Source organism: Podarcis tiliguerta, assembly GCF_965153285.1.
Source record: "Podarcis tiliguerta genome assembly, chromosome: 3".
In the NCBI taxonomy this organism is placed as follows: domain Eukaryota; kingdom Metazoa; phylum Chordata; class Lepidosauria; order Squamata; family Lacertidae; genus Podarcis; species Podarcis tiliguerta.
Window position 1 is genome coordinate 40,992,806 of NC_139536.1, and position 25,565 is coordinate 41,018,370.

Sequence of the window (25,565 nt, forward strand, 5' to 3'; positions counted from 1 at the left end):
CTCCATTTGTGGCCTTGAATCCTATAATGTGCTGGTGACACTGAAAACATAAAAGCATTGGGATGTCCTGGGGAGAAACCACATTTTGTTCCCTTATATCTTATGGGGCACTTGTACACCATCCCTTTCTTGTGTGTGTGTTTTTCCTGTTCAGCTTCCTTTTCTTTTCTTCTAAAGATCAGAAAATCCTACTTTGTTTTCCCTCAATGCACATTGTCTGTCCATGTCTGGAAGCACCAATAATAATAATAATAATAATAATAATAATAATAATAATAATAATAATTTATTATTTATACTCTGCCCATCTGGCTGGGCCTCCCCAGCCACTCTGGGCGGCTTCCCCCAAAAAAATATTAAAATACTGTACTACATCAGACATTAAAAGCCTCCCTAAACAGGGCTGCCTATAGGCTCAAATCAAGCATTATATTGTGCTTTGCTAAGCTGTGCTCATTTTTTCATCTCAAAAGTTGTTGCTGGGAAAGATATGGGGAATCTCTGGGGCCCAAATCTTCTCCGCTTCCCTACCCCACCCCAAGTGAAATAGCAGTGGCCGGGGGGGGGGGGGGTTTAGCTGGAAAAGTAGCCAGTGAGCTCTATTCAACATGTTTCCCACTACATGGCAACTGTAAATGTCATCACACATTGGGGAGTGGGTGTCCACAAAAGGAAGTATATGGCGGGGAATCAACATGTCACCCAACTTCCCCAGGAACCACTCTTTCCACCTTGCCCCAGCTTTGCATCTTTTCCTGTGCACATTGGGACTGTGCTGCCCTGCTGCTCTTTCCCACCATAACAGAATCTCTACATTAAGATTCTGGACTCGATCCTGGAAAAACACAGGACGATGTTGCCTCGACATCCGCAGTCCAGCCCCATTAAATGACAGTAAACAAACCATGGTGATGGCACAATAAACGCCTCATCTAGAAACAGCCGCTTTCCAAAGAGACTCCCCTCACTCCAAATCCAAAAGGCACAGAAAACCTAATTTGTTATTTGAGTCACAACTTTGGCTTACAGTTATTTCTTATCCCATGTGGGAGACAAATTGGGGAGCCAAAGCAGGCTGAAGAGTGCTTTTGTGACTTACCATGGGGGGTACAGAATGTGACTTACCACTGCGGGTACAGAAAACTGAGTAGGAGATGGAATGGAATGGAGTATCCTGGAGAGGGCGTGGAAATAGAATTCTCCAGAGAGTGTTCTTTTGTTTCTCAGCCTATTTGTTCGCCCCATTGTCAGAATTGGGTTTTGTATGTGGGTCCCCTATACTTCACCTATACTGATCCTACTTCCTCTTGGGGCTCATAGGGAGCCCAGCAGAACAGATTGCAATGTGTGTTTGGTTCTTATGTGTATGCAGTGCCTACAACAATTTCTGTCTCCAAATGTGCCCCACAGGCCCAGAGAAGGCTGGCGATCCCTGCACTGTGATCACCTCAAAGGTGAGGGGCATTTACCACCCCAGAATTGGTTGGTCCAGGTCAGTGAGTTGCAAAAATGTATACTGCCATCCAAATGCAGTGCTTAATGTCAGGAGATGCTCTGAGACTCCCTTCAAATGCACTCTCTTTTTCCCCTTCTTTTTTTTTTGCCTGTGCTTTAAAACACTTCAGAATGACTAGCAGGGGCTTTCTACTTGGTTACCTTTATATCTGTGCTGCTCTACCTCAGGTAGAAAGCAAACCATACTGTGGTACCACGGGGACAAACTGATTTATTATGGTATGAGCTCTCATAGAAACAATCCACTTTATCAGATGCATGACAGCTCACTTTGTTATGCAGCCAGCGACTTGGGATGTTGCCTACAAAGGCTTGTACTGCAATAAACCGCTTAGTCTCTAAGGCGCCACAACGTGCCGTGTCATTTTCACTGCCACAAACACCAGCTTATCCAGACAATATGCTCCTGGCATAACAAATGCACTACTCAGGGGTTGTGAGGCCAGGATCCAGGCGCGGTTCCTCAAGGGGAGGGCATCTGTGGTCACATGATATCATGGTCTGCCCCCCCCCAGCACCCAAACACCCAAATACAATGCATTGCTACTGACAAAATACCATTTTCTCCCCAACTAGTTTATCAGTCCTTCTAGTGATTGTACTATGCAACACAACTCCCTTTCCCCCACACTATAATAATAATAATTTATTATTTATACCCCGCCCATCTGGCTGGGTCCCCTCAGCCACTCTGGGTGGCTTCCAACAAAACACTACAATACAATAGCCTATTAAACATTAAAAGCTTCCCTAAACACTCACACCACCACACACAACAAGGCTATTTTTGTGAACCTTTGTCCTCCTTTAAGACTCTAGAAGCTGAGGGCCAAACCAGGCAGGGCATCGTTTACATAATTGTCCCCGGCCTGTAGGTTTTCATTCCCAAAATTAATTGCAGGGAGCTGAGAGCTGAGCTGGACAGGAAACCATAGCATAAGGCAGGGAGCTTCAACCCATCAATGATCCCGTTCAGAATTGGACCTTCCCCTCTGCTTGGTTCTCATAATGTGGGGAAAGCTCCCATTGGTAGCAATGGGAGCTTTCTTCCCATTACAAATACCAAGCCAAGGGTGAGGGGTCTGATTCCATTCAGGCCCAAGGTGGGGTCAAGGAGCTGAAGCAAAAGCAAAGGGTCTCCTCCTCCTCTACACAGGCTATTTTTATTTTAAGATACCTTACATGCCAGGTCTAAAAGAAGTTGGGACTAACATAACATCTAACCCAGCCCTGTGGTTCCTGTGTTTTACCACTCAGTCAAGGGAGCTCTCAGCAAGCTTACTAAAACAAGCAAAGAAAACCTAACCAGTGTGATGATGGGATGTCCTGCCACTTTATGAACCAGGGTCATGTTCACACTACACTTACAGAGTATATGTCTTTGCCCAAAGGATCCTGGGAGCTGTAGTTTACCACATTACAGAGCTATGATTCCCAACAGCCTTAACAAACCACAGTTCCCAGGATTCTTTTGGAAAAACTGTGTGTTTTTACTATATGATGTGGATGTAGCCTGGAGTTGTTTTTCTCCCTATGTTAAAAAAAAACCTATTTATGCTAAAGTCTTGTCATATAGCTTCTGTAGAAGACAAAGCAGAGAGAGATGTGCAGTGCAAATGAGTCTTCAGGCCAACTCTAGTCGACCAGTCCCATTGTGACTTGATTGAATCAAGAGCTGCCTTAAGCCTCATGTGGGAAAACACCCTTTGACATCATCTCAATAATGCTTAACACAGCCACCCGCCTGGAATTTTAATGAAGCAGAAACAATTTATGACGTCATTCCAGAAATAGGTATATTATCGAGATCAGCCTGAGACACAATGGTGCCCGAGGGGAAAAATCCAAATGTCAACTGTTGTATTCTCAGTTATAAATTGTTATTAACTAGCTTACAATCTGATGCCCAAATTATGCTGCTTGAGCCAGCTCAATTTGCCTCATAGTAGGGATAACTCTGTGCATTATTTCTTCTAAAAAAAGAATTAGCATATTCCTAATCCAGAAATAACATACCGTACATCTCCAGCCAAATGGAGTCCAGTAAATTGGGAGCAAAAAGGTTATGGAACATTGCCATCTAATGGGCATCTGAACTTATTACATGTTAAAATACCACCTCCATCCAATGCAACTCAAACTGTTTTGCAGTTTAGTCCCAAGATTGCTGTCTGGCTTTCTCCTTAACAGTAGTGTTAGCAAAGAGGTTGTTGTCTCTTTTGGTGCTTTTGGTTGTTTTTAATATTGTTTTCTGTGGCTGGGTTGGGCTGAGCTAAATTCTTATACAAGTGAGACCTCCAACAGAATGTTGCAATGCGGAATGTTGTTGAGAATTCCAGGCACTCCATGACATTCCCCTGCCCCTAATTTCTGTCTGCACACCATGTGAGTCAGCATTCCATAATCACAGAGCATGCTCAGCCCTCATTAGGGTGGGTTTCTTTAGGAGGGAGGTCCCCCCTTTTTGTTTGTTCCCCCCCCCAGTTGTTGCGCTTTTGCAAACCTTGAGGCTCCTCTGAGCCTGCAGATAACTCCCCTTTGTGAATTGGCACTCTTTGGGGTATATTAGCAAAGACCCTTTGGGGTACTCAAGCAATGGCCAGAACACTGGAAATAGAGAAAAGTATTTTAATTTATGTTTTTGCTATGTGGGCTTTAGAATTCCCAAAAAACTCTCTGGAACTTAATATTCCAGTTAAAAATATGTAACAACCATGCTGAAAACTTGCCAGAGATAGGTTTCCTCTTTTGAACAGAGAGAGAAAGAAATGTCTTGCATTAGACATGACTGCTTCCAGTCTGGTATTTCAGCAGCCCACTCTTAAATATCTATCCTTTTGTGGAAAGGACAAGATCTTGATGTGGGAGAAAGATGGGCAGCCAAATGGCATGGAAGTGCTGGGGAACCAGAAGCATATCTGTGGAGCATCTCCTTGCTTCAGAGTAGAAATGCTGCTTTGTGTAACAGCTTGCCTGATGAAGAGCCCTAGAGAACTCAAAATCTGGCCACAAGTTTGTGCCATTTTGGTTGTCTTGAATAAAATTAGTGCTGTTTTTCTAGAAAAAGACGTGCTGGAGCTCACCATGAACACCTCCCTTGTTCTCTTAGAATGGCAATGGTGCCTACCTGAGAGGTGCCGGAACTGAGTTCCAGTTCTGGCTGAAAAAAAGCCTTGAATAAAAGTATTGTCCAACTGTGGATTTTGACATATTTAACCTCTTGCGAAATAACCTGTACTTCTTATAGAAAGATACCTCACACTGTGTCCACCATTAGTTGTGCTCTCTCTAGTGATAGATCACAAAACAAACAAATACTAAGCAAAAGGAGCAAATCTGGCCCAAGTAGTAGACACTACCTTTTGGCTGGCTACCAAAAATGTGCTATGAGATGTAGCCTTCAAGGAAACAGCTCTGAGCACGTGCCAAACAATTACCAGATTACTAACTGGTATACCATTGCAACAGCCCTACTAATATTATATGCTACAGCTGGATTGACATCATGACAAGAAGATGAGAAGGTGCACCTGCATAACTAGGGCTTATCACATTTTGTTTTTCTGCCTGGACACAGATGAGAGGGACTTTCTGGCCATAGCATAAAGGACAGAAAAGAGTATGGGCTTTAAGATTTGGGGAGGTTCTGCTTCAAAAATTGCTTGACATTTCACTTTGTCTACTGAGTCACTGCCCTACCAAGAGGACTAGCCTCCATCGAATATTTTGGTCCTTATTTTCTATTTGACCATTGACCTCAAAAACACGAGGGTAATTTGAGAAGAAAAATTAGATGTGGAGGAAAAGAAGACTATGGCTGAAGAAAGAAAAAAAGAAAGGACGAAATTGCCAAAGGGAGGAAAAATAGGGGTCTGCATTTGTGCCCAGCTCCAGACCTGCCTGCTGATTTCAGCATTTGGTAGGCGGATTTTGTGTGTGTGTGTGTGTGTGTGTGTGTGTGTGTGTGTGTGTGTTTTGGAAGACACTTTAGCTAAGAGTCCTTGCCAAATCCAATCCAAATAATCAGGCTTTCCCAACAGCACTCCGATGAATCAAATGTCTTTAAAATATTTACAATGAAACAGCATGAAGGAGGAACAGAAGGCTAGGAGGGGAAATTGCACAAGGAGAATCAGATAAAAACGAACCTCTTTCTTTGTGGAATGAGGCTGAGTAATTGCCAACTGACAGTCTATGTCCTCGTAGGCTTTTTCCTATGACTTAATTATACCTGCAGTGTAAAAGCAGGAGTAGCAGGCATGTTGATATTTTTCACTGTGCTACCTATGGAATGATTGGCCATTGTGGGCAGCATGAGTTGCCCTCCCAGGTGGTAAGTGGAATCTTTTCAAGACACTGCTGATCAAAAAAGCAGGTAGGCTGTCATTTTTCCCCCCTGCACTTTGATTTCAAAAATTGTTTTCATCCTGCAAATAATTTACACTGTACTCCTATATCAAGGAACCACCAAAATCAAAGGGGGAGGAAACTGAGAGTCCCCATTCATCATTGGGCTATAACTCTTCTCAAACCCAGCCAGCATAGCCAATGGTCAGGAAGGATTGCAGCACCTGTTTGAGTGAGCAAGTGGCAGGTGGAGTTGGGGGGGCAGCAGTAGCAAGCCGCCAGAGAATAGAGTTTTATTGTTTTATTATTTTACTTAACATATTTTTATCCCGCCTTTCTCCCAAGTTCTGATTTAAGAAGTCAATTATCAAATGCCGAATAATAAAAACAACTAGTTGAAAACAATAATTGAAATACAATGCAGCATATTTAAAACCAGCAATTATAATATAATTTTCCCTGACAGCAGAAGCCTGTTTCGGAAGCCTGTTTGAACCGGAAGGTCTCAGCCTGCCAATGGAAACATAACAAAGTGGGAGCCAATCAAGCTCTCTTGGGAAGGAATTCCACACTGTTTGCACTGACTTTGTCTTTCCTACACTGAAAATGCTACCTCAGGTGTCCACATTTCACTGGATATCAGGATTAAACACCCATCTTCCCTTCTGTTCTGAACAGGAGATGTGCAAGGTGTTATGTATTGAAGTTCTCACCCTGGCCACCAGGAGTATCGTGTATATAGTTTTCACTCAAGTCCATGTCAGTTACTTTAGGCAGGAAACCCTGGGTTGCTGTTGCTACAATGTTGACAGCCGGCTGCCTATAAAAGCAGGCCGGCTGAGCTGTTTGCTGTTCAGTTCTGCTCCAGCTTACAAATAAAGAGCTGCTTTGGAGAAATCACTGCGTCGTCTGCTATGTCTACCCAATATTCAACAAAAAGAGCTGCCCTTTTTGAGAAAGCATGATGGTGGCTCATATAGGTGCCTGCCCACAACTTTTAGTGGTTCTCTCTCTCTTTCTGCTCCTTTCCATGTGGCAGCCATTTTGTATTATGCTGCACAGGCCATTTTAACTCTTTTGTGTTATGTCACACACCTCATGGCAGCCATTTTGTGACTGGTGCCCACAACACTTGCCCACATTCCCCCAAAAGGTTGCTGACCCCTGCCCTAAGCTAGCCTGCTCTCTCAGATGAAGTGGAGGACAATGTGTGGCCCATCACCAGTGCTGACAAAGTATTCAACTGCTATTTGTGATTGTATACAAAGGAGGGAGCAGTGGCTCCATCTTCTCTTTTGCCTGGGGAAATATTTTGGAGCTAGCCCTGTATTGGCATGTTCACACACCTTACAAAGTTGGAATGTTACAGAGCTAGTGAGTGGTTTTCCACAGAGTTCTGCTGAAATGCTGTTGCTTCAGCTGTCCAATGTCTGCACTGTCCTTTTCGCTCAGTGTTTCCCAGGCTTTACTCTCCCTATGGATATAACAGGATCTAATTTAAATCTGCATATCACAGAAATTAAACCTCTAATTAGACCAGGCGTGCCTCTGATTGCTTGAGCAGAAAAGCCAGATAATTCACAATTTTTGGAATTAAAAGAAAATTAATGAGTAGCAGACATGGTAAATAAGTACAAAGCAGCATGAGGAAGATTAAAAATGCTCTGGAGTGTCTGAAGGCAAATGGGTAAATGCCTACTGTATTAACAATATCATCTCTCCATTAAAGGCTAGAACCCAAATAATTGCATGCAAAGAAAAGATACTGAGCAACTTCAGAAAGGTTTGGTTCAAGCTATGACCCAGCAGGCCCCCATAATCATATTAATAAGACTTCTACAGCATGAGGAAACAGGTAACAGGCTAGAAATAGCTGTGACTCACCTTGTCAAGTTATATAAACTTCCTGAAGTCTTTATAAGGAGCATAAACAATGCCTTCAGAGCACCATATGGCATGCCATACCCTCGGCTGTTTACTGGGGTAAATCACTCTTCCTAGTTTTACTTGGAGGAGATGCCTTGTTAAATTTTTGTTACTGTGAATTGTTAGATTTACTATTCTTCGGGGGTTTAGGAATTTGTTTTCTCGCCCAGCTCTATGCAAGTTAAGTCTCTGAGTTGGGATGGGCAGGATGAGAGAAAGTGTGGCTCTAACTCACATAAATGCCAGTGTATAGATGTGAACATGATGATGATTACAGTTGATGGCGCTGTGATCTAAACCACTGAATCTCTTGGGTTTGCTGATCGGAAGGTCAACTGTTCGAATCCCCCGACGGGGTGAGCTCCCGTTGCTCTGTCCCAGTTCCTGCCAACCTAGCAGTCCGAAAGCACACCAGTGCAAGGAGATAAATGGGTACCACTGCAACAGTAAGGTAAATGGCGTTTCCGTGTGCTCTGGTTTCCAACATTGTATCCCGTTGCGCCAGAAGCAGTTTAGTCATGCTGGCCACATGACCTGGAAAGCTGTCTGTGGACAAACACCAGCTGCTTCAGCTTGAAAAGTTAGAGGAGCGCTACAACCCCATAGTTGCCTTTGACTAGCCTTAACCATCCAGGGGTCCTTTACCTTTTTTACCTTTTACTTGAACTCAGGGCCATCCAATGAAGCTGAATGTTGGGAGAGGACAGGTGAAAGTAAGCACTTCTTCACACAGCTAAACTAGTTCAACTGTGTGATTCCCTCCCACAAAATGTAGTGAAGGCTACCAACATGGGTGACTTTTAAAAGAACTAGACAAATTTATGGAGGGCATGGCTGTTAATGGCTACTAAGCATGATGGCTATGTTCTAGGAATCACAAGCCGGGAGAGTGATCTTGTGCTCAGCTCCTGCTTTTGGGATTCCCACAGGCATCTGGTCGGCCACTGTGAGGACAAAATGCTGGGCTTCATATGCCTTTTGGTCTGAACCATTTCTAGTCATGATGGGAATGCAGGCAGGCTTCCTCTATAGGTCTTATAGGCCTCATACTGGAAGAGATACAAGGTTTATCCATACTCATCTTTTGCCCTGTTCTTTCCAGGCACAGGTCCACACTTAAAATTTCAATGTCTGTGTGTGTGCTTCTTTCTTTCCCCCCCTGAGCTTTCTCCACAAAAACCCACTCTTTAGCGATCAATCGGCACAAACATCAATTTGGGTTTTTGTCGGATTGCCATTTAGTCCAATTGAGCTTTAAAGAGTGGGATTTTGTGGGCAACACTCTACAGTAAAAAATGGGGGTACTTGGACCTGGAGCTTTAAAGTATGGACCGTGTCTGGAAAGAACAGAGGAAAGGTCAGTGTGTATAAGCCCATAATCAGATATGCAGGAGTCTCAGTCAAACAGAGCTTCGTATTTAAACATGTGAACCTTAGTAACAACAATACAGCACTTTTCCTAAGAGCTCAAAGTTCTCCAGTGGTTCCTTTCCATTTGTAGAAAGCCTTTTGATCCAGTGAAGGCTTCTGCTAATAGAAGGGGAAGATTCCCTGCAGGTTTCTGTGCTACTCAAAAATCTGCACTAGGGGTTTAGACAATCTTCCAGAACAGGGTGGAAGGTACACAAGTGGGCCGCAAGGGTGGAGAGGGAACTGGGAGGAAAATCAACCCGCTTTCATTATTGGGAGTCTCCACTAGATTCAAGACTCTTCTACAAATGGACAGAATCCCATTAGTGAAAGGGCACCATGCGATGAAACCCATACAGATGAGCTCTGTCATCCCATGGTTTATTTTTTACGTATTTCATAAAATTTATAATGCTGGATTGTAGGAAAAAACCTTAAAGCAGTTTTACAGAAAAGATAAAATTCTAACACTATCACTAGCTTGGTTCTTTGCACTCCCCCACCAAGGATCCCAATAAGAGGTTGAATGTGTGGTGAGAAGATAGCTTGCATTGGCTCTCAGTCCCTACCACAGCCCTGTAAAAATAAAATATCCATGCACCCTTATACTGATATGGAGCAAAGCTGAGGCTAAGTAAGGGACAGTAAGCTGCCAATGAAATGCATGGCTGATCTGTGGTTTAAGCCAGAGATTTATTCCAGTCCAGCTGCAGAGAGTCACTTTGCATAAGAGGGCAGCGTGATTCACCAAAATGTTAAAAAATAACTCTGGGGAAAGTACAGCAGAAATATGCAGCTTTCAAAATAAGTGAGAGGCAGAGAGAGTTGTTTCTTGGGATGCTTGTATTGGCTGCTTCTTAATATGCAGGTAGTGAATGACAATCATTTGAAATGTCAGGTTTTTCTTTCTCCCCCTTGCTATGTCACATTGGTTCCAGTGGTGTGTGTGTGTTTGTTTGTTTGCTTGTTTGTTTGTTTGTTTGTGTAAGACAGAGGTAGATTGGGAAGGGCAAATTTAAAGCCATTCTCAGGTTGGTAGAGAAGCTCTGTAATCGGTAAGACAATTCAGTGTGATGTGAAGCAAAAGGCTAATTAGGACATAAAGAAATATACCTAAATTGAAATTTTCCTGTTGATCACCCAGAAATGTCCTGACTCATGGAGCAGGAGGCACTCTCTGTGACTCAGACAATGTCACTCAAGAACGCACCAAAAATATATTACTATGAAATATACAATTAATTCACACAAACACAATGTATTGTTCTGGAAGGAGAAACCTGAGTCAAGCTCACAGCTTATGAGATATTTGACATAGCATTAACCCCACAGAGCAAGAGGCATAATGAACTAAGGTAATATTTTACACAGAGTTAGGACCTGGCTAGACCAGTGGACTAGCATGCGTAAAGTTAGGTTGGAGGGCATGGAGAAAGAACGTAACTGAAAGAACGGGGTGTTACAGTGGGAGCTGGAGCCTGAAAGGTAGTAAGTACCTGGCTGTGCTATGTCTGCTGAAGGAGAATGCCCATTTGCAGGTGGGGTTTGAATTCCAACCACATATGCAGGCAGACAGGGCAGGTCTCACTGACAACACCAATCAGCTGATTCATGCAGCCCTGATGAAAAACTGGTTAGTGCAGCCAATCCAAGTAGGACTTGCTGTCAGTGAGCCCTGCTTGCAAAGTAGCAACCAGGAGCTCACCTTAAGCACCCAAATGTGCCTTTGTAGCAACATTCTGTGACACACCTGATGCACCTGTTCACCTTGACTTTTGACCTTTGAGATGCATATTTTTAGGACCCACCTTATTTTTTTGTAATTTTAACTTGTTTTTAATAATGTGTTCTAATTGCTGTAGTATAGGTCTTCTAAGAGCTTTAACCGTATAGAGGAAATGTGGCCCTATTTATTTATTTATTTATTATTACATTTATATACCACCTTTATCTTCCAAGGATCTTGTCAGAGACCAGGCTGAGGAGTACTGCTCTGATGAGAAATGGTGGGAGCCTCCCCCTCCCCCGGCTCCTGATCTCCTGAAGCTGCCCAGGAGCAGTGGAGCAGTATAGATTTGGAACAGTGGCTTGCAGAGAGGCATAGTTCTGAAGACAAAAGTTGAGAAGAACTGGGGGGTGAACAGCCAGGTGAGGAACTGGAAGGGTGAGAGCTAACAGACTCTCTCTTACTGGAAAGTGTCCAGCCTATCAGTCCAAGGTCACATAGAGCAGATAAGGTGGCTACACGAAAAGCACAGTGGTTGCGAGATCAGGCGGAAGTGACAGGGGTGACCAAGAGGGTAGTGGGTGGAAACCTTAATTGGGAGCACCTTCATTCCGAGAATGGATGCTTTGTTCTTTTGCTGTGATCATTAAAAACTCTTTAAATGGTAAGAGACTCTGTTCGCTTTGTCCTTCTTATCTATGGCCAAAGTGGGGGAGGAAGCCGAGTCCCCGAAGCCTGACAAATTTCTGTAGAAATGACAACTAGTAAGCATCCTTTCTGCAAGTCATCAAAACCACAGGTTTTTTAACTTTATTTTGATATGCCAACCCTGCCTAAGCATGTCCAGAAGGTACCTTGAAAATGCATCCATATGTCTTCACCATCTGTACTTAGAGCCAGGGTTTTTATTAGCTCAGACTGAGAAAGCAGTACTGTAGGTGACAGAATTTGATAGGTCAAGAGAAGAAGTGAAGATGAAGTCTGCCAATCTGATCAGTTATGGGTGAAGCCAAAGACTCTGGAGCTTACTGAATCCAGGTTACCAGTCAGAACAGGATTTTATGGTAAAATATTGGCTAGTTGGCAACTCTGAATTGATCCGTGCAGACATAGATCAATGGGGATTTACAGATCCATTTCGAATTGCAAACTACACTTTGAATATTTCTGTTCTCAACCACGGTGAAACGTTCCACGTTCAAAAGCATAACACTTTTCATGAAGTAGTTCCTGGTGCGTAAAAAGAATGGTGTATCTGCATGGATGTGCCAACACTGACATTACTTAATATTTGCAAACCCCCATTGCCTAAAAATTACCAGTTGCAGTGCTTAATAGTAATTATGTTCATCGCTTGGAAAATGGCCCCCATAAGTTAAACATTCCCTCTAAGCGCTTTGATGACGAGCTCAAATATTGGGTACCTGCTGTAATATGCCCCTTTCTTAAGCGTACTTATTCCCTCCCCTTCCCAAATGCAGATCCTGAGACTATTAGCAGCCATAAATAATTGCAAAGTAATTTAATTTTAGTGCTCCAAAATAGACTGCCACAGCTATGCTACAATAAAGGTAGAATTGAATAAAGGTGGGATTGAAATCATAGAGTTATTTGCATCATAAATTCATTGCAAGGTGCTGGTGTTCTCGCCAAAGCACCATCATTAAAGGGAACACAATGGCAGATAATTGCCCCAGTCGTATAATAGGTACAACTGTATTTCAAGGCCCCCCTTCATTATATATCCATTTGGCTTCTGTTCTAATTGCCAAGCTGCCCTCGGAATTTATTTGATGTCATCTGCACCTTGTTCTTTAATGTTCCTGCTATTGTAATCTAACATTAATTATATTTCCCATTAAAATATTGGAAAATGCTGCCATTTGAACCGTGTACATTTTGTAAATGAGAAAATGGATCTCAGCCACTCTGCCTGCTTTGATTCCATTTCACTTTATTAGCAGCCTGCATCATAATTCTCCTCGACTCTGAGCTCATGGAGGTAACCATCTTTCTTAGAGTGAGGATTTACTGTGAGTCCCCTTCTTCAGAAACAACATCCCATTTGTCTACAGCCAAATATATTGTTTATCTATTTCCCTGCTCCTTTGTTGTCATCGTAAAGATTAAATCTAAAATTCAAGCTTAAACAGAAATCCGTTTGCTGACATTGGACACAACCTGCAAGGAATTTATCTCTGCGGTGTTTTTAAACTTCACAAACTTTCTTCCCATGGGTAAAGAATTTAGTCTGCAATGTCAGCTTTTAGTGGGACTTTGAAGGCTTTTGCTGCAATCCTAACCCCAATGACCCGTGAGTATGCCCCACTGAACTGAACAAGACTTACCTCTGGATAGGACTGAGCTGTAAATGTCTAATCCATAGCGATATGAGCACTACATTGTTGCACGACAAATGGTGTGAGATTCCAAGTCTTATAGGAATTCTAAGGTCAAGGCAAACACATACATAAGTATATAAACCACGTGTCTGAAATAGTACAGGAGAACAATCCTGAAACCATTTTGACTCTCCCAAATTGACCTCAGATATTTCTCTGCAAGGAGGAAGGAAATGGGAAAAGCTTTCCAATTGTCTTTGGACTGTAGGGGCTTACACCTCCCTGTAAATACAGTATGGCAAGTATCTGTTAAGCTGAGCACACTATCAATATGCATAATAGATTCAGGACCTAAGTATTTACCATCTCAAAGAAAAGGCCAGGCTACCCAGAAAAGGCAATCAGATAAGGCATTGCAGTGGCACCTCGGTTTAAGAACTTAATTCGTTCTGGAGGTCCGTTCTTAACCTGAAACTGTTCTTAACCTGAGGTACCACTTTTCTAATGGGGCCTCCTGCTGCCGCTGTGCCGCCACTGCACGATTTCTGTTCTCATCCTGAAGCAAAGTTCTTAACCCGAGGTACTATTTCTGGGTTAGAGGAGTCTGTAACCTGAAGCATATGTAACCTGAAGCATATGTAACCCGAGGTACCACTGTACCAGGTATCCTGGCAGACAGGAGAGAAGCAACAGACTCAAATTTCTGCTGGGGACCACCTCTTTCTGTGATATATGTTTGATGTTTTGGGGGGTGGTCTTGAGCTACAGGGTAGGCAATTTCAAAAGTCTATATAAGAGCTTGCACACCAATGTTCTGGGTTCCGCTCCTCCCTCCCTGCGTGGGGTGAGTGGGGGACCCTGTTGCAACAGTCTAATAAAGATCATGCTTACTAGCTGCTTTGCTTCTCAATATTCTCTGGTTGGCCCCTGTTGTTTTCTCCTGCCAACAGAGAGCCTACATAAGGACTCTATACGGGCTCTTGGATACCCCATAAAGGGAAAAGGAGCAGTTTTTTCTTATAACACAGGGATTCCCAGCACTTAGCCAGGGTTGTGTTTTTCTTTGGGAAGATCGAGGCACAATAGAGGCTAGTGTCTTTAAGAAATATGGTGTATTGACACATATTTCCACCTGGAAGTCTGCAGTGGAAGGGACACAGTAGGAATGAGCAAAAGGCAGATTAGGATCTACTGTTCAACCTCCGTGTGACTTGCAGTAATCAGGAAAATCAGGAAGCGTTTATAACTTCAATCAGTTCAACCATAGCAACAGTTATGTCCTGGCTAGTGGCATAAAGGAAGCTTGGCTGGGGAGAGAAGCCAGCAGTGGATTTTCCTAGGTTTAGCATGATGCTCAGAGTTACCCATTTTTTTATTTTTTATTTTATTTCAGGCATATGCTGGCCCACTGAGCCACTGTGCAAGATCCAGTTGGTGGATCTCGGGGATCTAGTAAGAAAAAGACCAAAGTGGATTCCACAAGCCCAGTGGCATAGCGTGGGGGGTGGAGGGGGGCCGGCCGCACCGGGCGCAACATCTGGGGGGGCGCGCTCGCACTCGCAGCTCTCTGCCCCTACCTGGCTCACTCACTCTCTCTCACTGCAGTGCTGGCTGTGCGAATCCGATCCGAGCCGCCAGGTCGCCGCCCACTGTGGAGGGGAGGGTGCCAGGCGTGTGGTGCGGTGCGTAGAGAGAGCAAGGGACTATCTGGGGGAGGGACAGTGCAGCGGGGGGGGCGCAAATTACTTGCCTTGCCCCGGGTTAGGGGGAGCAAATTACTTGCCTTGCCCTGGGTGCTGACAACCCATGCTACACCACTGCACAAGCCAGAAGACTGCTCACTGTTGCCTTAATAGGTACCTTAATTGGCACAGATTGAAAAAGAATGGGGAAATTCCTTTGGATCTCTATAGAGTGCTTTTGCAACATGCCAGCAAATGAATGTAACACAGCAGTAACAAACAAGAGTTTATTAATGAAGTTCATAGTCGAAGGAAATAAATGTCAACATGAGGGGGAGGGGGAAGAATCATCTTGATGTAATGAGTAAATTTCAAATTATTTCATCAGTGTTGGAATAATTTCGACATCTGCTTCTGCTAATGTGCTCTGTCTGGAAGCCTAATGCAACATGCTGCTTTGCTATGAAAAGGGGCTTAAAGCCATTATAAAGATCACTTCCTTAAAGATTTTAATGGAGTTCAATGATCCTTTTGTTATGGGGTTTGTTATGTGAATCCAGATTGACTTATCAAAAATATAATTTCCCCAAATTAGAAAACATAAAACTGAGGGCCGTATCCAGCCCTGCAGCTCTGCTGACACAAGGGATTTCTGCGAGTACAGTGCAACTTCTTCCTCTCCTGTTCCCTCCAGTTCCCCTCACACCCTCAAAATCAGTTGGGGAATCCCCCAGAGCGGATTTTGGGGTGCATGGAGGGAGGAAAGTCCCATTGTGCCAGCAGAACCCCACTGACACAGCACTGGAGACTATCTGTCTTCAACGGCCTTCTCATCCTTAAAATTAGTTTGGAGCAGGGCCTCAGCCATCTGGAATTCTGTTCAGGTTATTACATCGCAGAGTAACATGGCATGAAGCTTTTTCCATCACTACATCTACATGCTGGGAAAAGCTTCACCTGCTGAATTTCTCTCAGTTGTTGAAGTCACAGGAGTGACCTTGCCACAAAAAACTTAGAAAGCCTAAATAAGTGGAACAGGAAACATATGCATGCCTGATCCCAAACAGCACTGCTCAGCACCTACTATTCAAACTATGAATTATTATTATTATTATTATTATTAGCCTTGTGTCGGACTTCCCACAGTCAACTTAGTGTCCCAGCAGTCTGTTTGAAGCAGGGATGAGGAAGTTGGGGCCATCCAGATGTAGCTGGACTCCATCAGCCCCAACCAGCATGAGCATGGCCAAGGATGATGGGAACTGTAGTTTAACACCATCTGGAGTTCCTCATGCCTGCTTTAAGAGGTCTGGGGAACAGTAAAAGATCCAGATGCAGTACCGATTGCCCCACGCCTCCATAGTTCCATCTGCCCATTGTCCACCTCTGCCTTCAGCTACAAATGCAGGTGGGTAAAAGAAACCTGCACAGCAATGGCACTAGACACACAATCACTGCATCTTTTGCTGCTCCTTCAGAGCTTTGAAAGAGACTGACAAGTTCCCCAGGTTGGCACCTGGCAATCGCATGTCCATGTCACCTTCCCCTACTTCTTAGAAACATAAAAGTAGCAGCTTGCCAATACGGTTTGGGAGAAATAGGTTGCCCTGTGTTCTATTAAGCAGCATGAAAAGATCCAGCTTAATGAAAATGCATCTTAGAAGTTCGAGACTAGAGTGTGACAGTATCTAAAATTTGCCTCAAAGGATTGTGTGCTCTGCTTGTAGCTTTTCTTGAATATATGATAGCAAACAAAACTGTCATGAGAACGAAGCACTTCATAAGAAGCTCTTTTCAGGTTTTGCAGTACACATCATACTTCAGCTTTGCTCCCAGCTTGGTTCCTTCTAAACACTCCTTGAATTTAGCATCCACTTTCTGGCTCTGAGCTTCATCAAAAGTGTTCTTCCAGTCACCAACCACACCTGGAATGAAAGGAAAATGGAGGGAGGGAAAGAGACACTTAACAGACATCATATAAACATTGCTAGACAGAAATATGAAGGTCATCCAGTAAAAAAATTTAGGTTTTGTTATTGTAACTGGGAACAAAATGGTACAATTCTTTTCCTCAGGTTGGCCAGTAGGAAGGCCTCTGAATACAGCCACAAAAGCTATGGCCCTCCTGTGTCAAATCTGTCAGTCTTCTCTGCAGTGCTTCTTGTTCTGTAAGACCATCACATTCATTTATTGAATCTCTTTTTAGATGCATGTAGCTTACTATATAGGGACGGGGGTGGCACTGTGGGTTAAACCACAGAGCCTAGGGCGTGCCGATCAGAAGATCGGCAGTTCGAATCCCCGCGACTGGGTGAGCTCCCGTTGTTCAGTCCCTACTCCTGCCAACCTAGCAGTTCAAAAGCACATCAAAGTGCAAGTAGATAAATAGGTACCACTCCGGTGGGAAGGTAAACAGCGTTTCCGTGCGCTGCTCTGGTTCGCCAGAAGCGGCTTAGTCATGCTGGCCACATGACCCAGAAGCTGTACGCCGGCTCCCTCAGCCAATAAAGCAAGATGAGCGCCGCAACCCCAGAGTCGGTCACGACTAGACCTAATGGTCAGGGGTCCCTTTACCTTTACCTTAGCTTACTATATACTAATACAGTGGGGAATGGCCCTAGATCATTGGTAGATGAGATGGTGTCCCTTTTGGGAGGCAGAGTGGTGTATAAAAACAACAGAAACCATTTTCCATGTAGGAAGTCTCAGGTTCAGTCTCTGGTATCTCCAGCAAAGGCACCCGGTCTTGACCTCAGGAAAGCCTCTGCCAGTCTGTAATGACTAGAGACAGCCAACATTGTGTTCTCTCAGTGCTGTTGGACTACAACTTCTGTCATCACCAACTACTGGCTATGGTTGATGGATGCTGCAATCCTATGTGCACTTATCTGAGGGTAGGCTCCATTGAAATACTCATTGTTCTGAGTATAGATTAGGGATGGCTAAAGGAATGCCCTCCTAATACTGTTGGACTACAACTCCCATCAGCCCAAGCTGGCATGGTCAGTGATCAAGAAATGATATATACTGTGGCTCAAAACACCTAGAGAGCATGGCATTGGCTTTCCCCAGATATATATCCATAGGACTGCATGGTTAATCAATTAAAACATGGAATACACTATGACTACTCATAAGTGACTGCTCTAAAGCAAGCTATAGCAAAAATAGAAGTTTATCACCAACCTTTCCGGAAGATCAGTGGGCCAACCGCTCCATGTGTCTCCTGTGATTTGTCCCTCACTGCTTGGAATGCAGTCCTGTTTGCAATAGCCTGAATTTGCTCCGCAGTAGCAGTAAAGCCAAAGAATTCAGCTATTTGCTTCACTCCAGCAACCAGGTCCTGAAAGCAATATAGTGAGAAGGTCAATACTGAAAGTTCTTTCTCCTATGGTATGCTACACCAGAACAATATGGGATTCAGAATACATTGCCAGTATTCAAGCACAGTTATGGTTGCTTTGGGCTAATCTTAGTGATGCCACCAAACAGAAAGGTCCACACTAGCCATATAATCTTGCTGCAGGTAGATGAAAACTACAGGAGGCAAATGGGTACTGGGTGTTCAGCTCTCTCCCTATGGCAAGCATCCAGAGGATGAGACTACCTTACTGCAATCAGTGTTCTTGCCACGAATATAAATGCTGGGGAACAAACCCTTAATGAAATGGATGTCACAACTGAGGCACATCCAAAAGGAAGTACATCAACCCCCTATAACAGAGTTTGCTCTTCCTGCTTTCTTTGGAAAGCCATACTTTCCATTAGTGTGGTTAGACATACTCATCTCTCAGCTTGATAAACAGATTTTGGCTGCTACTGTATTGCCAGCGATTCCTTGACTATTCAAATGAGTTACAGAAACAAGCCAGGAATTCCACTGTTGAAGACATTAAGGGGCAGCATTGGCAGCATTGGCTCACATTCTTCTTCAGATGCCAAATCAAGGATGGAAGCAAGGATCACTGTCCTCTAGCTCCAAGTGCCTATAGGTTATGGGCATGGGGTGGGGTTATTCACTGGGACACTCTGCTCCTCAGATAAACAGAGACTCTCTGTCCTTTGTTATCACTTCAAATATTCCAGAAAAAGTTTAGAAGCTGAAACATGGATGAGCCCACCCTCAAACTGTGATCCTGATCCAGTTATATCTTGCAAAACCTATGCAAGTTGGGATAACGTCTTATGTTTAAACTACCCTTGCTGGTAGTTATGAATATGCTCACCTCTTTTAATTGCTCATATGTCAGAACCAGAACATTTTCATCATCTATATGTTTGTTCCACACGACTGCATGGTCAAAATAACTTCCCCAGGCAACTGCAGGTCAGACCAAGACAACTCATCAGAACTATTTTATTACTAGTAGAAACTGTTAAAACTTTAACAGTAGGCTATTTTTAAAACATTGCATAGGGTTCACACAATATCTCTTTATACCCACAGGGATAACATACAGTCACAAGAAAAGAGAGATTTATTCTTAAGAATGATCAACAAAAGTCTTTCAAATTTTGTCTCTGATAATATGGGGCCAGCTATTGGGGGGGAAACATTCATGCACACCCTCAGTTGGGCTTCGGCTGTATATAGACAGCAGGATGTTGAAGGTGACATGAATGACTGTGATGCAAACACTCATCCAATATTCATGTACAGCAAATAGTTTTTTATGGTTTTATACTCCTGTTTGATTGGGAATGACACTGAGACAAAAGAAATGTGAGTGTACACCAAGGACAATAATGCCTCTATCATTATTCCACCTCTCTCAATAACTATCACCAGTTTTCAGCCCACGCTCACCAGTCAAGGCACACAGATGCTTCCCCCTCCAGATTGTATCTCCATTGCTAAAAAGCCATTCAAACTGCAAGCCACAATTATCGTGGGCAAAACCCAAGTCTTCCCGTGCCAGCACTACTATCAGCAAACTTGGTAGAGCTTGAATATAGTTCACATGTTTTCACAAGAGGTTTAATTTCCCAAATCCATTCAAAAGTATTAATAGAGTACCTTGCCCATTCATAAAAAGTGAAAAAAATTCCTCCCAGGAGTTATAACTGGGAATGCTTGGAGCATTGTTGTGAAAATGGAAAAATGATGCAGCTGTATCTTTAGGATTTCGAAATAGCAGCAGTACCTGAGGTGAGAAAACAGGACATAAATTTTAACTCCTGTCAATTAACAAAAACAATGCCACTTTGGGCTACCTAAACTACAACTAGAAGTAAGCTAAAAGGTAAAGGTAAAGGTACCCCTGCCCGTACGGGCCAGTCTTGACAGACTCTAGGGTTGTGCGCTCATCTCACTCTAGAGGTCGGGAGCCAGCGCTGTCCGAAGACACTTCCGGGTCACGTGGCCAGCGTGACAAGCTGCATCTGGCAAGCCAGCATAGCACACGGAACGCCATTTACCTTCCCGCTAGTAAGCGGTCCCTATTTATCTACTTGCACCCTGGGGTGCTTTCGAACTGCTAGGTTGGCAGGCGCTGGGACCGAGCGACGGGTGCGCACCCCACCGCGGGGATTCGAACCACCAACCTTTCGATCAGCAAGTCCTAGGCGCTGAGGCTTTTACCCATAGCGCCACCCGGGTCCCTTTAGAATAGAAGTAAGCTATTCTTTTGTAAAAGAAGGGCAGGCTGAAATAATGGCCAGAAAGAACTATGTCATGAGTCCTTTCAAAAAGCACATTCTCAGGCACTCCAGTCTCTCTGGTTTCACATCCCCTGAAGGTTGGAGCATGAGCCCATTGTGATACATTATGTTTCTAGAAACATCTGGTATTATAAAAATTCATGACTGCCCCATGCACTTTACAACATGTTTCCTCCTCTTTATTTGTGGCTGACTAAAGGAGTGGCCTATGCTTCCTTCCTACTTACCTCTTGCTTGTATTGTTACCAATATCCAGCACCAGAAACATCTTACAGTGCCCACAAGGCTCCCACGAACTGTTGACTTACAGTTGTGAGTCACTTCTGCAAATGTTTCCTGACAAATTAAAGAAGCTGATCTTATACCACTTACCTTGGCTTTATTTTTGAAGATGGACTTGGGCAGAAGGTTGTAGTGGAGGTGTGTAGCTACAATCCTTGGAGATGGGAACTGTTTCATCCTCTTTTTAAAAATAAAAAAGGAACAGAAAAGTAGCATCAAATGGATGACTCAGACATACATGAAAATGACCAGCTATGTTGACACATATTAATCAAAAGGCAGTTGGAATAACTGGGATTCCCAGGATAAACCAGCAGAACTTACATCTCACCATTGGCTGAGCACAACAGCCGTGTTCCGTGGTGCCCCAGGTTCTTCACCACCGCTACCATGCTTCTTCGTTATCTCAGAATGACAACAAAATCAGGATCACTACTGAGCACTTGGTGAACTGCCAAACATGGCTGATGGATTACTGCTGGCTTGGTGAGTCCCCAGTTGGGCAGGTTTGCTTCAGCAGAGCCCGTGTTCCCTTACTTCCTTTCAGTGTGAGTAACGCATGTGTGTGATTTTGGAGGCTAGGCTTTGTGTCTTACTAACCTGATACCTTTCTGGATCCCCACACTCAATGAAAGGTAGCTCTGTGTTCTCGTGCTTGGTTTTCAAAGTGGTAGCGATCAGATCATTCACAATCAGAACGAGCCAATTAATACCTGGAACAAACAAAGAAGTGGAATGCTTGTAATCCTTATGGTGGACTTCAAGGCATTTCACCATCCCAAGTTGATGGTTCCCCAGTCCTGGCACACCAGCTTAACTTTTACAGATTGTAGAGAAGTACCATCATAAGATGGAAGAGTTGACATTTCAGAATTGATGGGTGGCTATATTCCCAGAATGCTGTCTGGAGATTCAAAAGAAGCGCTGTCTGCCTTCTGAGGAAAGCCAGCCCTTTAATTCCAAGTGACAAGAAGACAAGTGACAATACATGCCCAGAGGTGCTTTCTTATGAAAGAAATTCATGCCTTTTTTCTTTCAGGAAGGCACATGACCATATATCTGAGAGACTATAGCAGGAGTAGCAAATGTGGTGCCCTTCAGATGTTGCTGGACTACAACTCCCACCACCCCTGACCATTGGCTATGCTGACTGAGCCTGAGGGGAGCAGGGCTCCAGTTACACCTGGAGGGAGCCATGGTCGCTACCCCTGCCTATAGGCTCAAGACCAACTTTATAACCATGATTGTGCTTGGTCAAGGTCTCACAAATAAATCATTCTGCAATATTGTTTTAAGCTTGTTATAATTACAGGTTGAAACTGTTTTTCAAATCAATAAATATTCAAAGAGAAGTGTTCAGTTTTAATATTGTGCCACCTCTAAAAAGAACGAAACTCTTAACAGTTTTTAACCAGTAAACTGGTTTGGGCTTTTACTCTACTACTTGTTCATTTTTAAAAATATATCTTCTTTGTAATACAGCCACTAAAATATTGAATAATCTACTATCCCTTCCAAAAAACAACACCACCAACTCTTGAGTTTTGCCTCACACTTGTGAAAACCATGCTCTCCTCCCGTACTTCCTGGTAGCCATCATTTGCTGTGGCATCCAAACCTGGTCAAACTATGGTGGAATCTACACACACATTTTAAAAAAACCTTCTGAAAATGTACTTTTAAAGCGTTTTTTAAAATACATTGAATTTTCCATAAGACTCACCATCGCTATCTAGTGTCACATTGTATCTTAACACACTTAAAACGTTTTATTTGAAGCTGTATAGCTGAGTCCTATGATTACTGCAAACCACAGTCAGCCTCCAGTTTGGAGACAAACTATGGTTTGTGACAACCATTCAGACAAAGAAAGAAAGAAAGGTTACTGTGAGCAACAAAGTGGGGGAGGTGGGAATCCGTGTGAATGAAAGGAAGGAGGAGAAAAGGGAGGAAAGGACACACAAACCCAAGACACATGGTTTGGTTGTGACATCTACACAAGAACATTGCCTCTCTGGCTTTGTCCACTCCAAACTCAGTTTGATAGTGCCTTTAAAAATGCAAAGCATTTTTATTGAAATGCCTTAAGGCTTTAAGTGCATTTTCAATGGTTTGCACAAGTAGCAATAATGGAAGAGCAGGTGGTCTAGTTTTCAACAGTTTTCAGATGTAATGAAAATAATAAGCTTATTGGTGTGACCCGCTCTGTAAACCAGTTAAAGGCAACTTCTGTGCTAGCGCACACTACCCTCAGCAACGCTAGTTAATATCTTTCCTTATACAGTACCAAAAAAAACCACCCATCAGTCTGCTGCATTGCTCATGACATCATTGCTGTATGTAGAAAAATAATGGAAGGTTGTATTCACCACATTTGGGATAAGACACCAACACCACATCATCTTTTCTGGCTTCGAAGTTCTCCAGAGCTTGGAATGTTTCTGCACTGCAGACAGAAGACGGGTAGAGGATTCCCTGGTAGGTAAAGAGAAGCTCATGGATGCTAAGGCCTTTGGACTTTTCCAGAGCTTTCTCTATTTCCTCGACAAAAGTTTTCTCAGTCATCTTTGCCGTCTTCGTTGTGAGCTACTGCTGGGTCGCTAGGACAGCAAAGGCCTTTAAAGAAGGCATTTTGAGGGCGGAGTAAACCTTATTTAGCTTTGGGCTTATCCTTTTGTGTTTTCTGCATTTTATGAGCAAGCCAACCATATCAGATCAGCTTCCTTGAGTCTATTCTCTTGAAATGAAAACCAACCCACTTGTCCCACCTTAGGTACTGGAAATACTTTTCACCCTTTCAGATAATCCCTGCTGAAAGCAAAGAGCATGGGCATCTCTACGAAGTAAAAGACATGCAAAAACTAACTCAACAGGTACTACCGGACAATGTATTAAATTCAGAGTTACATAATAGTGCCAGGAGTCAAGTTTCTCACACCATGGTCACTAGGATGCCCATGTGTTCACACAAAGGCAGTCGTCTATTTCAAGTGCTGTCCAGTTAAGAAGAGAGAATGGGGGCCTTTCTGGGTCATGTGGCCAGCATGACTAAACCGCTTCTGGCACAAAAAAACACTGTGACAAGTGCCAGAACGCTCTGTGTGTGTGTGTATGTGTTTGTGTGTGTGTATAAATCTTTTTTGGTGGTATTTTCGCTTTTAGAACATAGTAAGCTGCTTTAGAGAGGGACGCGGGTGGCGCTGTGGGTTAAAGCCTCAGCACCTAGGACTTGCCGATCGAAAGGTCGGCGGTTCGAATCCCCGCAGCGGGGTGCGCTCCCGTCGTTCGGTCCCAGCGCCTGCCAACCTAGCAGTTCGAAAGCACCTTTGGGTGCAAGTAGATAAATAGGGACTGCTTACCGGCAGGAAACAGCGTTCCGTGTGCTGCGCTGGCTTGCCAGATGCAGCTTGTCACACTGGCCACGTGACCCGGAAGTGTCTTCGGACAGCGCTGGCTCCCGGCCTCTAGAGTGAGATGAGCGCACAACCCTAGAGTCTGGCAAGACTGGCCCGTACGGGCAGGGGTACCTTTACCTTTTTAAGCTGCTTTAGACCAAGTCATAACATTGGCCCATTTATCTCAATATCTTCCTAGCTGACTGACCTTTCCCAGCTCTCCCAGAAGGTATCAGGGATGGAAGTTGGGACCTTCTGCCTGCAAATCAAGCACTCAACAGAGCAGAGGGAGGATCAGGGCCTTTGACGGTTCCCTTACTGCAAGAAGCCAAGTTACAGGGAGAGGGCCTTCTCGGTAGTGGCACCTGCCCTCTGGAACACCCTCCCACCAGATGTCAAAGTGAACAACAACTACCAGACTTTTAGAAGACATCTGAAGGCAGCCCTGTTTACGGAAGCTTTGAATGTTTGATGCATTGCTGTATTTTAATATTTTGTTGGAAGCTGCCCAGAGTGGCTGGGGAAGCCCAGCCAGATGGGTGGGGTATAAATAATATATTATTATTATTATTATTATTATTATTATTATTATTATCATCTCAATTTTACCTTCCAATATTATAGAGCAAACATTCTCTCTAGCTGTTACATAATGCTTTAACTGTGCAATGTACCATGCAATTATTTTCTGATGGTTCGTTGGTTCCACCCCATGATAGGTAAAGGTAAAGGCACCCCTGACCATTAGGTCCAGTCGTGACCGACTCTGGGGTTGCGGCGCTCATCTCGCTTTATTGGCCAAGGGAGCGGCGCACAGCCTCCAGGGCCATGTGGCCAGCATGACTAAGCCGCTTCTGGCGAACCAGAGCAGCGCACGGAAACGCCGTTTATCTTCCCGCCAGAGCGGTACCTATTTATCTACTTGCACTTGACATGCTTTCAAACTGCTAGGTTAGCAGGAGCAGGGACCGAGCAACGGGAGCTCACCCCGCCGTGGGGATTCGAACCGCCGACCTTCTGATCGGCAAGTCCTAGGCTCTGTGGTTTAACCCACAGCGCCACCCACGTCCCTTGCCACCTCATGATACTTCTCTATTATATCCATTCTACTTGTTGACTTGAATTGCATTATTTTAAAATAAAAGCAAGCAAACTCTCTTCTACAAAATGTTTTAATCAGCCTCAATCTAGTTAAAGTTAGTTGCTGCTAACTTTAGCTGGGGGTTGCAAGTGACTTTACAGCCCAATCTTTCCTGCACGCGTGTACTCTGGCTCCATG

At 43.8% G+C, this 25,565-nt stretch overlaps 1 protein-coding gene and 1 long non-coding RNA gene across 4 annotated transcripts; one reads left to right on the forward strand and one right to left on the reverse strand.

Moving 5' to 3' along the window:
* The first annotated feature begins 6,979 nt into the window (after positions 1-6,979).
* On the forward strand, positions 6,980-15,124 carry LOC310673683. 2 transcript variants are annotated; one of them, XR_014509186.1, is made up of 4 exons: positions 6,980-7,097; positions 7,592-8,239; positions 14,660-14,753; positions 15,097-15,124. It is a non-coding gene; the product is annotated as an uncharacterized lncRNA (long non-coding RNA). The 2 variants fall into 2 exon arrangements; XR_014509187.1 differs by having other exon boundaries at positions 7,592-8,234.
* Positions 15,125-15,221: 97 nt separating this feature from the next.
* SULT6B1 (sulfotransferase family 6B member 1) lies at positions 15,222-23,941 on the reverse strand. Of its 2 annotated transcripts, XM_083432257.1 has the most exons (7): positions 23,261-23,941; positions 21,492-21,604; positions 20,982-21,071; positions 19,966-20,092; positions 19,175-19,269; positions 18,135-18,291; positions 15,222-16,873 (listed from the first exon to the last, which is right to left on the reverse strand). In XM_083432257.1, exons 1-7 carry the CDS (start codon positions 23,454-23,456, stop codon positions 16,743-16,745), a joined length of 909 nt encoding a protein of 302 aa, XP_083288383.1. In that variant the 5' UTR covers positions 23,457-23,941; the 3' UTR covers positions 15,222-16,742. The 2 variants fall into 2 exon arrangements, with proteins under 2 accessions (XP_083288383.1, XP_083288384.1); XM_083432258.1 differs by lacking the exon at positions 21,492-21,604 and having other exon boundaries at positions 16,053-16,873; positions 23,261-23,441.
* Between the last annotated feature and the right edge of the window lie 1,624 nt (positions 23,942-25,565).

Excerpts from the sequence above, each read along its gene's own strand:
- SULT6B1 (XM_083432257.1), bottom strand. The coding sequence starts at position 23,456 with ATGACTGAGAAAACTTTTGTCGAGGAAATAGAGAAAGCTCTGGAAAAG. Across the intron at positions 21,605-23,260 it reads GGTGTCTTATCCCAAATGTG|GTATTAATTGGCTCGTTCTG; the intron begins GTGAATACAACC and ends TGTTTGTTCCAG. Across the intron at positions 20,093-20,981 it reads TCTTCAAAAATAAAGCCAAG|GTACTGCTGCTATTTCGAAA; the intron begins GTAAGTGGTATA and ends TTCTCACCTCAG.